The following is a 15322-nucleotide window of genomic DNA, read 5'->3' as shown; positions in this document are numbered from 1 at the left end:
ATGTCCAAATGTCCGTTGACAAAATGTATTATTTTCGCTGACTCACCTATTTATTGCATTAACTGTGCTCTTGTGATTTTGTTTTACAAAATAAATTATTATTAATAATAATTACAAATACTTATTAATTGCATTCATTTTATTCCTCGTTTTAATAATCACCTACTTCTCGTTAATGCAAAAACTTAAAGTGTACTGGATATAAATAATAAGCATAACAACAAGAATTAGGCAAGTATATATGTCAAATATTAATTCAATGCTATGACTGTGAAAATTTGTCTTAAGTCCTAAAATATATTTCTGTAGTCTTAGCATCGAAGTAAAGTATTTTATATCGGAAATTAGTCAAGATTAAATTCTAGTTTGCACTACAATTACTTATATTGATTTTAATACATTTTATTATTATTAAGAAAGGTCATGGACAAAATTAATATTAAAAGATGTATATTCCTTTCCTGTATATTCGCGGTTAATTTGGCATGCGTGTCTAATCGTACTCCTACTGATATAATAAATGTGAAAGTTATTAAATATAGATATTTGGATGTACGTTACTTAATCACATAGGTGAATGGGTTTGAATGAAGTTTTAAATCAATATCTGTCTGGCAGTCTCATTTTCAATCATCATTATATTACAAGGATTATTATTTTTAAGTGTGTACCATATATATTTTTATTGTTTTTTTAAAATTAGTGATGGGTAATTTTTTTCGTACATTAGCTAAAATATAAAATCCCATAATAAGGTACTATACTTTACGATCTTAAAAATCTTCAAACTCACAGGCGATATCAAGCCCTTAATACTAAGCCAAGATTTTGCCTCTTTTGTGTGTTCTACCACTTATATAATGGGTTGTTCGAAATGATACTCACAGCCACCATTTTTCATCGCATTGCTCGCCATCGACAGAGAATTCATCTTCATATGCTTGAACTTGAGTTTCTCCCGCGAACACTCAGGCTGTGTGTTTTCCTTACAAACTACAATATGGGGTTCTTCAAAAAAGGTATACTAAAGTTTCTTTAGGGTCAGAAACGTGCACATGATACCTCTAGTGTTTTTTTGTTTTTTTTTTATGGGTGAAAATGGTATGGTAACCCCGCCTGCGCTAACGGGATACGCTGGCGGAGCACCAGTGAAGGGTGATAGATGAATGAAAACAGGTCAGTTAGATAATCATGATGAATTCATCAGAAATTAACCATGATAATTTCCAGGGAGAACCGCGGCGAGGTCGACCTGGTTGGGTATATTACTAGTAATGGGATTCTCAGTCTCCATTACTAACAATCCCTTTCCCTCCTACTCTAATGTTTCATGCGTCCATAGTGACCGTTTACCATCAGGGGCTTGTGTTTCTATTTGCCACCTTCGTGGTATAAAAAAATCTCATCAAATAAAAGGCGAGTGTGAGACCAGAGAAAGACTTTGTACAAAAGTCGATTGCTTGGGTACCTCTGTCCCATTCGTGTTTCAACCATAAAGCAGTTATGTTAGCATGGCTGTGTTTCTGTTTGAAGGGTGGGATATGGCGTAAATTTACAGGGTACAGAGGAATAATATCTGAGTCCTCAGGAATGGCAATGCATGGGGGGTATCATGGGCGAAACAGTATACTCTGTTATGTCCATGGTACCGCTCATTTCTATAGGCGACGGTTACCACTTTCCATCAGGTGGGCCGTCAGCTTGTTTGCTATTCTAAGTAGTATAAAAAAAGACCTTGCGTAGTTGTGGGAAAGGTATCATCTGTGGCCAAAAACAACAAAAGTCGAAACCAAACAACTCGTGAGCAGTAACCACTGGCCATGACCTCTGTTTTAATTGTTCGTTTGTTCTACTATTAAAAGTAATTGCAATTTGGTTGAAGGATCCCGTTGCAGCTTTCTTTACTCTATTTGAAGAAATAGTTCTTCAATTATTTATTTTATCGAAAGAATTCAATAAAAAAAGAAACCTGCAGCTTTAGATAACTACTAATCGTTTATTTTATTAGTTCATCCTAATTTTGTATATTTATATAATATTAAAATATCGATAGTTAATGGTAAATACATATAAAAAAAAGGTTAATTACAATATAAAAAAAGGTTATCCAGTGCAACGTTTGATACAAGTTTTAATTCTTATTAATATTATATGAGTATAATCTCTCAAACTAAATGATATTTATATCACTAAAAGCCTAACACTAACGTTGATGCGATGAAAGGAAAAGATTTTTGCCTATGGTTATCCGTGTAATTATTTGTCACCGCTGTTTTTAATCTCAAGATATTGGAAAACCTACTAAGATAATAATGCATCAGACGTCAATGCTAGAGAAGGAAAATTCTAAATAAAACCACATATACTATAATATAAAATAATTAAATATTATTCCGAACCACCTGTCCTACGTAAGGTTAATAGGCCAGTATCTCTCTATAATAAGGAGAGACCAGAACCCAGTTCTCAGATCAAAACAATCTTTCGAAAACATATTCTTTATTGTTAAGTCGTTATAGAGAGAGTCTCAATTCTGTTAGATTTTTTTTTGTTTGTTACCCCATAACATCGTTAGTTGCAACTCGTTTTGGAAAATTCCCGTTTATTTGAAAGTATATTCTTTCAGAGTGATCCCACAAAAATTTTATCAAAGTCGGATCAGTAATATGTTAATTTCACATTTAAGAAGTTAATGTTTACATGTCCATAAATTTAATTTATTATTTATTGACCTCGCTACATTGTAGAGATTGTAGTTAGCACATAAATTCAAGAAATAATAATAGATTATAAAAATTATTAACTATAAAAATAAAATAGTGTAAAATGATATTGTTTTATATATTCAATGAACGATTAATAAATTAAGCACCAGCAATACACTAAATCGCCTGCCAAATATGGCAATTACTAGTAAAACCCCCCCAGGGATAGGCATGTGATATATTCAGCAGTGAACAGTTAAAGCCTGATATGATGATGAATACACCAAATACTATTTCCAAATATCGCTAAGTATTAGCACTTTACTGGTTTAGATAATTATCAAGCCAACACTTCTGTGTCTGTATAAAACAATAGATTCACCAATAAATTAATTCGATATTTTAGTTGTCGACCAGCTATTTATAGATTTTATGTCTCCGTTACAGTATGTACACTTAATGCACTTGCATAAATAACCAATATTAGCAATATTAAAGGAGCATATAAGTGTATTATTGCGATAAGTTTTCTCACAGGCAATTGAATATAAAAGGAAAAAAAAATTTACGCAGATATATTGTTAAATAAATATATCTTATCTTATATAAAAAAAAAATATTGATAGAAAGAGGAATATCAATGCTTTGTTTTATTTGACAATAGAAATTTTTGATAACAGAAAATACGTCTTTATAGGTGGAAATAAGAAAATTATAAGCGGTCATTTAATGTTCTGACAGTGCTATAAGTAAAAACTTAGTATTTATAAATTTAATTAATATATTGGTTTATTACCCACAATTTGGGCCAAACTTCATCATAACAAACTCACGTTACCAACAGACTAATTCAGAGCCCATTATTGGCAGCTATATGCGTCAACCCTAAAAGTCTTCTTCTATAAGCTATAGAACTTATTAATAAGTTATATTTATTATATATATTTAATAAGTTCTGAAGAAATTCTCTTGAGCGGCGACCCCGTACGGGCAAACGCAGTGTATAACGACCCTCCACTAGATGGAATGACGACCTCAAATGCATTGCAGGGAGTCAGTGGATGCAGATGGCTCAGACCCGTTTCATTTGATAGTCTACAGGGAAGGCCTATGTCCAGCACTGGACGGATAATAGCTGAAATGATGATGAAGTAAGTTATATTTCTCAGTTTGCCAGATTGTATAATTCCAATTTATTATTACAAATAAATAATTATAATAGTATAAAAATACTTTTCTAAAATACGAGTAGTTTCGTTGTTTAAAATCAACGAAAGATGTAACTAATAACAAATTTGTTAATGTTGTGTAACATTATAAAATTTTTAAATTTCAATATTTTTAAAACAAATTCAAAATGTTATATAACTTATTCTCGTAGCTGTATGTAATATTTTTATTTCTAAATGAAGCTAGTAAATAGGTCAAATAATGGAGAGTAAAACTTTTCATTAATTTCTTTAATTTATTACGTAAGTTTTAAGTAAGAGAAACCTTACCAAATCTCATATGTAGAAAAAGGCGGTCAATTCACTCTTAAATTTTCTTTATTTCATTATCGTAATATTATATAAGTTGCTTACTTTGATCCTCAATAAAATTGTTATTTAATAATCCAATACAAACTATTGCATTAAGGAAAAATTCTCATTGGTATCCAGTAAATTATTAAGAGCCTTGAGAAAATTATTTACTTTACCTAGATAACTATTCATCAACTATGAATCTTTACAGTCGTATTAAAAATGCTGTCATATCCCTATAGCTAAATCCATGAGTAGATAATTGAAATAATTTGCTCGTAATTACTCCAATTTCCCAATGGAAATTGTCATACCTATCGTTACTTAAAGATAGGTATGGTAGGAATAGCAGCGGTATTTTGGTTATTAATTAAATATATATTTCTTAAGAAACAATAATATAAAAGTTTACGAAGAAAAATATAAATTCATTCATATATTTCTACACAGAATCAATCGTAAGATCAGATAATTCAAACGTCATTATAAGATACTATGCTTTTAAACAATAACTTATTCTATCTATAAAAATTTACGTAAATAAAACAATCATTTGTTTTTATTTTTTAAATGCTCGCGCTATCGGTATACACTAACGAGGCATTAATGAGGGATGAAGAGGATAGAGTCGGGACTGTTGGTTCATCGTGACGTTACAATTGTACTACGACGGTTTTCACAAGGAACCATGCGGAGGTCGATCTGGAATCATCGTGCTAAATTCCAGGTGTATTCATCACGATGGACTAATTAACCTGCCTTTTTATCATTTATCCTCACCTATCATACCTCGTTGGTGCCCCGTCAGCGTATACCATTTGCGAGGCCGCCATTCCATTATCGTCTATAAAAAAAAACATACTTATTCTATAATTTCACTGCCATGCCCCACATAAACTGAAACATAGTAGCTGCTATATAGTACCTATAAAGACGATTTTTTTTTTCTACCATGGTGGCAAACAAGCATACGGATCGCCTGATGTAAACGGGATTATCATAGCCTACGGTCGCCTGTTACACTAGAGACGTCCTGCGCGTTGCAGACTTTAAATGTTTTATACAAAATCTCCCTCTGATAAACATTGTTACATATATATATCTTTATAAGTTATTACTATCAACATCATTGTATCAGGCTTTAATTGTCCACTGCTGAACATAAGCCTCGTCCTTAGGGGGTTTACTAATAGTTGCTACACTTTGCAGGCGGATTGGCAATCGCACTTAGACTTTGAAGATGTTTTAAGAGGGACGCTGCTGCCCATCATTCGTCTTCCCTTAGTCGTCTCTTACGACACCCACGAGAAAGTAAGACCACATGGCAATAAGTTATTATTATAAATCAACCAAAAGAATGTAACATTGTATTATTGGCAATAATAAGGCCATGACATGACTTCAGAATTAATTAATTTATCTGAAACAATGCAGCCTGCATTGTTTTAGATAAATTAATTAATTCTGAAATAAATTATAGATAGTGAGACTGAATAGTAAATATTACAATAAATAAATGCCTATATTCCCACAAGATATAAGCGTAAGTAGATATTACTATCTCTATTACAAAGATGAATTAAACTATCGGAAACAGCTAGATCTACAAACCTACTTCTCATATACATTTATAATAAATGAACTAATTAATTAGAGCGTCTTTTCAGTTCTATTGTTTGTTCGAATTATAGTTATTGTTATAGTTGTTGTCGCGATGTATATATATATATATATATATATATATATATATATATATATCAGTATAAAATATTATCCAAATCCTATGCGAATTCATTATGAAACCTATTCAATGTTTTAAGAAGATTATAAGTAAATGAACTCATTTCACTATCTTTTGAGAAACACACGATTTCTTGGGATTGCAGTAGGTATTTTATTCGTATAGTAACTCACATTCTATCAAAACTAAGTAACAGCAATGTTATAATTAAGGGCAGATAAAACTTTAATAAAAAGAGATGTTTGAATTATAATTTAAATATAATTTCAGGAAAATTTGTTTAATCTACCTTGATATAAATGTCATAAACAAATATATTTATCACTATGGGAACTAGATACCATGTTTAAGAGTAATAAGAGTGCTCACGCACAAAGTTGTTAATCGGAGCGTTGGTAAAAGCAGCCGTCCATGCGAGACCGCACGGTCGGGCGTTGATCTCCATTTCTGTATTTACACTATTAAGTGCTCTGCAAAATCTAATACAGAATTATTTAATTATAATTAATTTATAATAAATTTAAATTAAAACATACTGGCATCACTCATGCATTCTTAGCCAAAGATTCCTGACTCTTAGTCTGAAAGACCTCTGTATGTCAGAGATTGTTCTAATTACTTTTCTTGTTCTATTTACTGCTTTTCAAACAGAAAACAAAATACACATTGTTGTTTCATAAAAGAAATAGGTAACACAACGGTATGAATGTAGGCTAGTTATTACATCTCTCTACATTTATAAACTAGTAATAAAACTTCTTCACGGGTAAAATGTATCAACTAAAAGACTACATATCCTTAAAAAGTATTTAATCTCTAATATAAAATCAACCTTATTATAACTATAAAGTATCAACCAACAAATGCTATAATTTAAGAAGTGTTTCATGTATAAATGCCTGGCGCAATATTTACTAATCATAAAAAGAAACTCAAATATTGGCACGTAAACGTCACAAAGAACAGACGAAAATTAATTTAATTAAAACATAATTAACAACAAAAAACTGTAAACTAAAGACAGACGCAGACGTCACGAGCCAATTATATACTCATTAAGTTATAATCGATAAAACCAATTAAGATATAATGAAATGAATTAAATTTATAATTGTTTAGATGAGTACTTGACCCTTTAAAACATAAAGGGGTTAAGATTAGCAATTTCCAGTTCTTTTACAATAGGAGAAGTAATCACTGGTTTCGTCAAATTGTTCTTGATCAAAATCACTGTGTCTATGTGGTACTGAATAATGAAAGTCGACGTGCGTCGAAGATGGCCTTCTGGTGCGGAAGTCTGCAGGGCGTCTCGGCCTTTTCTTGTACGTGCTGTAAGCAGTGCGTGTTGGTCGATGGATTTTGGTTCGCGTGCTGAAAACAGAATATTATCATAAGGCTTTGAACTTCACAGTGCGCACGAAAGTAAGCACGCGATCAATATTTTGTAATAAGTCATAATACATATTGCACATTTGCACAAAAATATATGATGATTATAAATTACGTTGTTCACGTATAATATAATTCAGCATGACGGTACAGTCATTTCTACGTCTATTTCTATATATAACAATTTAAACTTTACTAGTAAAGGTATCATTTTATCTAGTCATGTAAAAATTTTTAAATGCAGTAAAATAAGAATCGTAAATGTCTCTTATAATATTTACTATAGGGAACATACTAACATAAGCACCATATTGATAAACGCCATAAATATGGAAGCTATATACCGTACCTATCCCATATCGACTGAATCAGTCAACAACACAATATTAACATTGGTTTTGTTGTATCTCAATCTTACCTCCTCGGTCTTTTCTTGTATGAATTTTGCTTTTTGCTGCCTTCTGGGCGAGGGAAATAATCGTCATCATCGTCAATAGGTATATCAGATTCAAATTCTTCACGCGGCCTTGTATGATGGAACACGGGTCTGACATGTGGAATATGGACAGGATATGGTTGCATTACTGGAACCGTTACCTGTGTAAATATAGATAATATATACTCATTTAAAAACTATTGGTTTCGATATACTTCTACTCTTAGGGATGCTATAATTCTATGGTGATGTCAAAAATTTCTTGTATAAAAGTTTCTAACACCTAATCAAACAATGTCATTAGTATGTGCCCTCCAAACAAGAAGTAAGTGACAACACTTTTAAAAAATTTTAAACATAAGTAAATGAATGTATTGAGTTTAGTTAAACTCTAAGCCCTCTGACATGCTTTTTATAAGTCTTTATTCGTATGGCTTCAATAACGGCGTGACATGGGGATTTCACACTTAGGTTCTAAAAATCCTTGGCAATTAGGAGTTCTAAATTGGCTGATATCAAATAAAATATCCAATTAACTCCCCGGCGATGCTTAATACCATTCGCATAACGAATTATACGAAACAAATAGCTGGGCTTCATTAAAAATCAAAACACAGAGAAGTCAGATGTTATGTTCAACATTCAATAATATATAAGTAATATTAAAACCCTAATTAATTTATTTAATTATATATTTTCAATTTCAAAATAGTTGCAGTCACATTCTATAGATAATACTTTTCGAACATCATCAACAATTTGGTCATCTCAACATCATTTGCAACGCAAAATTATCTAAGGTGACTAAATGTTAGCTTAGATAATTTTGCGTTGTCCTTACCTAAATGCTGTTTTAATATTGTAATAGAGTTTATGACGTCATCATCACGACCACATAGACAGCGTCATCGCAGTACATCAATGCAGTAATAAAAATAACAAACATTAACAACCACCTTCATTTTCCGAAAATACTGTTCTAATACAATGTTATAAATTAGTTTTTGTATGTTTATTCCAACAAACTTCACAAACTTTTCTAATAAGTATACAAGTATATGGTTTACTTTAATCTGAAAGTACTAGTTATGAGTTATTTAATTTTAAAAAATGTAGTTAGATTTATATATAAAGCTTAAGTAAAAATAAATCCCTAACTCTCTTCTAACTGGCCCTGAGCATTTATTATCCGAAACGTTTTTTTTTATGCAACTTATGAAAATATATACGAATGGTAAACAAGCTGATGGCCCATCTGATGGAAAGTAGCAACTGTCGCCTATAGACATGAGCAGTGCCATGGACATAACAGAATATACTATTTCGCCCATGATATCCCCCATGCGTTGCCATTCCTGAGGTCTCAGGTGTTATTCCTCTGTACCCTGTAAATTTACTGCAGAAATTCAAATATCTATAGTCTATTTCAATAGAAATTGATGAATATGAAAACAAATGAATTATGGAACCGATTATAAGACAGTCTGCTGATGTCCAATAGCAGTACTTATAAATATAAAATCGATTAAATGATATGTGTTTTGATTTGTTTAGAGAAAGTTTCTGTGATAAGTTCAAGAAAACTTAATTTACCATTATTTAACTTAAGTTACCATTTAATTTGGAATTCCATTAAAACAGAATGTATGTAACAGTTTTATCCGAGATGCCTAAAGTAATGAATAATTTATATTATTGTAACTGTTTCTTCAACAAACCGCAAAAATTTACAGTCATGCAATAGAAATTGTAATCGTACAGATAAGAATATTGAAACAAAATCAGTTAGAGGAGAAATTATCCTTAATATTTAGAGCTACGTTGTGGATCCTAATACATTTTTTAAGAATAAAGAAAGCGTACCAAGCACCAAGAGAAAATCTGTACAATTAAAGTGTTGTTTTTTTATGCATGCATTTGTCAATATTACAAGAAAAGAATTTAGTTTCATGAGTAGGTAAACAAATGAACATTTGCTAATTTTGCTATGATATTAATGCAGTTACTTAAAACAGTTATATTTTGTTTACTCATATGTACCACATGCAGCACAGCACTTACTTATATGTATTATATCTTAGTTAATGACAATTTTTTCATTTTCCTCTACATTACATAAAGTCATTATTGCTATCGACTGTCTAATGACAATCCTCTATTATTTGAAACCTATTTTTAATAAAAGCAACAACTTGTAGTATTAATTTGAACGTAGGTAGGTTTGAATATTACTAAATGTCTATAATTTATATTTATTTTAATATTATGTTTGGCAATCCAAAGAGGTAATGCTGCCAGTATCTTGGGTACGCTGCCTCGGTGTGGTGCGTTGGGAGATTACTTTTAATTGTTATTAGTATTTAAGGAATTTTGTAAAAAAAAAAAATAAATAGGTAAATATTCTTTTTAATATAAAAAATGTACCTTACATACCTATTAGATTTTTAATAAAAATGTATACCGGGACTTACTTTTTTTCCATTTGAACTCCTTATAGCCTTTTTTTTAAAGCTGTCCTTTATACTCAATACTATTCACAATATTTGGACAGATATCGTGACTGTAGGTATTGTCACTTAGGCCCTATATATCTACATCGTACCGATTATTTTGAATAACTAAAAGACTTATAACAATTCTATATAAATGTGTAGATATTATACACATTAATTTTAGTAGCTATTGAATAATGCCCGTCTGGTAATTCGGTCGGTAATTTCCTGCACTTGATGAACTAACCTCCTTTTCAACTGGCACGGGAACGGGCTTCTCTACGGGATATGGAACCTTTTTGATGACCGGGTAAGGCACAGGTTTTTCAATGGGTACGGTGAGCTCTCGGATAACCGGCACCGCAACCGGTTTAGGTACCGGAACCCGAACCGGATATGGCTGCGGTACCGGCACTATCACCGGATGAGGTACTTCTATCTGGAACACAATGTAGCCATCACCAGCCATCTTTTTCTTGACCACGGTTCTTCTGTTTTAAGTTGCTGTTCTTTAGAATTAATATAAATATGTACAAATACATTTTTCCGCGGGTCTGTCTGTTCTGTTTCTTTGACATTTATCTCGAACAACCACTGAAAGGAAATTATTGTAATTTTCACTGTTATAATTTAATTTTCTTTTAAGATTTTTTTTAGTTTAGGTTTCTATTGAATAAGGCCCAAAATACTGTGACACCTAAATTTTGAGCTGGCTAAGTAGACTTCTTCGCGGCTTACAAGTTAAAATCCAAACCTATTGTTTTGATGTATTATATATATAAAATATTTAATAATTTGTTCAAAAAAAAACTATATATATATATATATATATATATATATATATATATATATATATATATATATATATATATATATATATATATATATATATATATATATATATATATATATATACAGAAACTACGTACATGAGTTCATAACAATAAAGTACATCAAGTTGTGCTCATATCATATTTTAAAAACATGCTTTGAAAACTTTCTAGAGAAGATCCATGGAAGAAGTGGAAAATAAAGATTTAAATTGGTGCGATATCATGCATATGTATGATATAATACATACATAGTTATTTATATACAGTAAAAATTATTTACCTTTTACATAGAATAACTCCCTTATTATAACTAATAGAATATCTTTTTATACACATACTGAGAACTAACTATATAAGTATGTGTAAGTAAATAAGTATAAATTATATATATCTATATATATGGAAATATATTATTATATGCAATTTCAAAGTCTTATTTATTAACCATCCCTTGAGTTACATTTACTTTCACTATAAAATAAATCTAGCTGCAACTAATGTACTGTGACCACTAGCAGGTCGATGGATTCATTATTCCTGCATAAAAGCCAGTTACATCGTCGATTTGACCGTACTTATTCCAATAGCTTTCGAACTTCAATTGTCACTTTCTACCATTACAAGAGTCAGTTACCTTTTCTGCTGTAATGTTAAAAAATCGATGGTTGACAATAATGACTATTATTTTGTAACTGATTGAATAATTTATAAACTTTGTAACATTAGATGAAAAGTAGTATTTAATATCATGATTTCTCTAAGCATGCTGAACACGCATCATTTTACTGACCAGTAGCAAATAAGCGAAGAAATCAGTGCGCGACGTACGATGCCTGCTTTTCCGATCCGCATTCTTTCATATCAGTTTTTTTGCTACATAATTATAAAGATGTTCTTTTGAGCATCATCTGCTGGAAAAATACTGAAATCTGTTTATACTGCGAAACAAAAATAAGACTAACTTACCGGATAAGGTTTCGGAATAGGCACGTGAACAGGTTTTGCTTCTGTAGAATAGCTCTCATAATCTGGATATGAATTTTTAAATTTGGACTTCCAGTACGATTGTCTCCACTTCTCTACCAATTTTTTATAATATTCTTTGTCATCGGAGAGGTCGTTTGCACTAGGTCTATATGTTGGCAGATATGAAGGATGCGATGTATCGTGATTTCTAAGACCCAATAAATCTTCTTCTGTTTTATATCTATGGTTGTATACGTCTGAATTCCAATCATTACCCAGTTTAATTTTAGAATTGTAGGTTCTAATTTTAGAATTAGATAAATCGCTAGATGTATAATCGATGTCTTTACCGTTATTATATTTGGTGCTGTGAGGTTTCTTAGGTATATGGACAACGTCACTGGTAATATCGTCAGAATGAATAGGCTTTCGTAAATGGTTCTTAGAAAATGAGTAATCTGTAGATTTAAAAATGTTGCCCCAGTTTGTTGTAGAACTTGGAGTAGAGCCATGCATATTCTTAAAGGAATTTAAGTATTCAGTTGACTTTACTTTATTTTTGTTTAATAATATATTACTATAATCGTCATCATCATAAGAAGACTTAATATCCGGTATTTTTTTAAAACTTGTATAATCTACCTCAGGAAATTGATAATGTGCTAAATCTATTACGTTACTACTTGCAGGAACCACTTCATCTGAATGACTAGTGAATGGCTTTTTTGGTTCGACATATTCATATTTAAAACTGGTATTACTATAATTAGTAGAATATTCATAACCCTTATGAGGATTTAAAGTTTTATCTTCATTGCTATAATTGTTCATAGAATATTTAATTTTATCTCTTGGATCTAAGTTCATGTCTTTGAAATTTGTTTTCATAGGAGAAGAACTTATATAGTTTTGAGAATATTCCTGATTTAAATATGGTTTAGATAGTTGTTTTTCAGCACTTTTTTCATAGTTCCTCGTAAAGGTTAGAGGATCTTTAAGCGTTGAGGCATTATTCTTAAATTTATTTATTTGATCATCGTGTTTATATTCATGTTCCTTTTTCATATCAATGTTTTTCATTGAATTAAATGAAGCAAAATTATATTTGTTTTCTACACTAGTGGGGTAATTTATTTTAGTAAAATCAATTACTTTCGGAAATTTCAATGAACTATGACTATTGCTGGATTCTGGTTTGACAATGTCTTCTATATTAACAGACTGATAAATAGGACGTGCTCCTACATGGCTTGGAGTAATTTGATAATTATTAGCAGACTCACCAAAAGACGGTTTATCTTCAAAAATTCCTTGTCCATGAGGAAAGTTAAAATTTGACGACATATCACTCGGATTTATGACTCCGCTATTGTATACGTCAAACTCAGTCTCATTAAATCGGTTCAACATTTTTTTACTTTTCGAACCAAGTTTAGTACCATAAACGGGAGCATTATTTTCTACTGTGTCACGTTCAAAAGTATCTTTAGAAAAAATATTTTTATTTTGATTATCACTATCAAAAGAAGGTGTACTATAAAAGTTCATATGTTTTGGATATTCTACTATACTAGACTGAATTCCACCAAGGTCAGGACTAGTAAAATACTGTCCATCTGATTGTGAATCATAATTACTGCCTGAACTTGTATCTATATTATCTAACGCAGTGGGGAATGCCGGCGCATATAATCTCGTAGATGTTTCTTGGTTAATATTGGTAAGGTAATTTGCATAGTCTGGTGAACTAGGAACAAAGCCATCGTATGATCCCACATCATTAAATCCAAAAGTAGAATAGGAAACAACGCTTGGTTGAAGTGTCGTATTCTCTTCAGGTTTGGGCCTTTGATTCCTTCTTGATTTCCTTCCTTCAGTACATTCTTGAAAAGATAAGAATACAACAACCGCAACACACAATTTTTTGTTATACATGTTTGCAATGTTCACTAGTACGATAATATACACAATTTACATTGTACGAGAGCGTCAACTCAGGATAAACACCGAGAAGTAACTGAATGCAGGGGCGCAACAGAACTCGATGCTTCGAAACCGCATACAGGGGTAGTGCACTTCAGCGACCACCAGTAGACGTGAGTCTCGTCCTCTACGAAAACGAAAGCGTTTCACGCTTGAAGAACCCAATAAATTTCGCGCTATTAATTATTCACTGATGGAGTATTCTACTAAAAAAAACGCGGTATTATAATTATTCTTTGTTATGCATTACAAACATTTTAATCGTTTTTCATGTCACTTACCACTACGTCTTCCGTCATTAGCAACGTTAATTAAACGTTTCGTTGGAAATCAACAAAACTGTTGAAAATACTTTAATAATAGCTACGTTAGACAGCTATTTACCATAATTCTGAATTTGAAATATGACTAAACTAAGTAAATCCGACAATTCCAATCAATATGCGGAAATTTCAATAAAAAAGCAATACCGAGATATAATGTATATGTATTATAGTACAAAGTACATTTTTTTACTTTTTCGTACGTATTGTAAATATAGGTTGAAGGTACTTGCTAAATTTTAATAAGTAAATTTGTAATAATAGACATTAAGACGTCGTTTATTTGATGCACGATTCCACGCGCGCCTACAAGTTAAATGTAGGCAATAGTTATTACTTCATACATTTATATCACATCACGAACTTTCATAAAAATTCATATTCTATTAAGAATAAAAAAACATGTTAATGGGAATTGCATGATCGTCTAACTAGAAAAAAAATCTTCATCAAAAGACAAATAGGGAATGAATTGTAATACCTTCTTAGCCTACCTAGTTCTTTTTATGATATCATGATGAAATGGCAATCCTACCCACTCTACCGGTATAAGATGACGATGATAGCGACGGTGATGACGATATCAGTGAGGGATTATAAATAAGAATGAAATCAAGTCAGTCGGCCCATCGTGACGAATTCTAGGTGACCCATGATAGTTTCAGCACTATACGCAGTGCCTAGTCCCTAACATTATTTTAGGAACTAATCAAATCGCATTTTCTTATATTGCAGTTTCTCTTTACTTTTCTTATGTATATATATATATATATATATATATATATATATATATATATATATATATATATATATATATATATATGATAGGCCAGTAATTGAGCTATGAATCCCTTATTATGCGTTTTATTCAACCAGAAAATTAATATTTTTTTAAAGATGACTTTGAAAAACTGTTTATAAAATTGAAATA

The 15322-nt window shown here is 31.1% G+C and overlaps 1 protein-coding gene across 2 annotated transcripts; it reads right to left on the bottom strand.

Moving 5' to 3' along the window:
- Nucleotides 1–6804: 6804 nt before the first annotated feature.
- LOC113511863 (uncharacterized) lies at nucleotides 6805–14084 on the bottom strand. Of its 2 annotated transcripts, XM_026895588.3 has the most exons (4): nucleotides 12086–14084; nucleotides 10534–10725; nucleotides 7777–7955; nucleotides 6805–7340 (listed from the first exon to the last, which is right to left on the bottom strand). In XM_026895588.3, the coding sequence occupies exons 1-4, from the start codon at nucleotides 14018–14020 to the stop codon at nucleotides 7127–7129; spliced, it is 2520 nt and encodes an 839-aa protein (XP_026751389.2). In that variant the 5' UTR covers nucleotides 14021–14084; the 3' UTR covers nucleotides 6805–7126. The 2 variants fall into 2 exon arrangements, with proteins under 2 accessions (XP_026751389.2, XP_031769504.2); XM_031913644.2 differs by lacking the exon at nucleotides 10534–10725.
- Between the last annotated feature and the right edge of the window lie 1238 nt (nucleotides 14085–15322).

Source organism: Galleria mellonella, unplaced genomic scaffold (assembly GCF_026898425.1).
Source record: "Galleria mellonella isolate WM207_F2 unplaced genomic scaffold, CSIRO_AGI_GalMel_v1 utg213, whole genome shotgun sequence".
In the NCBI taxonomy this organism is placed as follows: Eukaryota; Metazoa; Arthropoda; class Insecta; order Lepidoptera; family Pyralidae; genus Galleria; species Galleria mellonella.
Note: the sequence above shows the minus strand (reverse complement) of the source record. Positions and strands in the feature narration are given on the sequence as shown.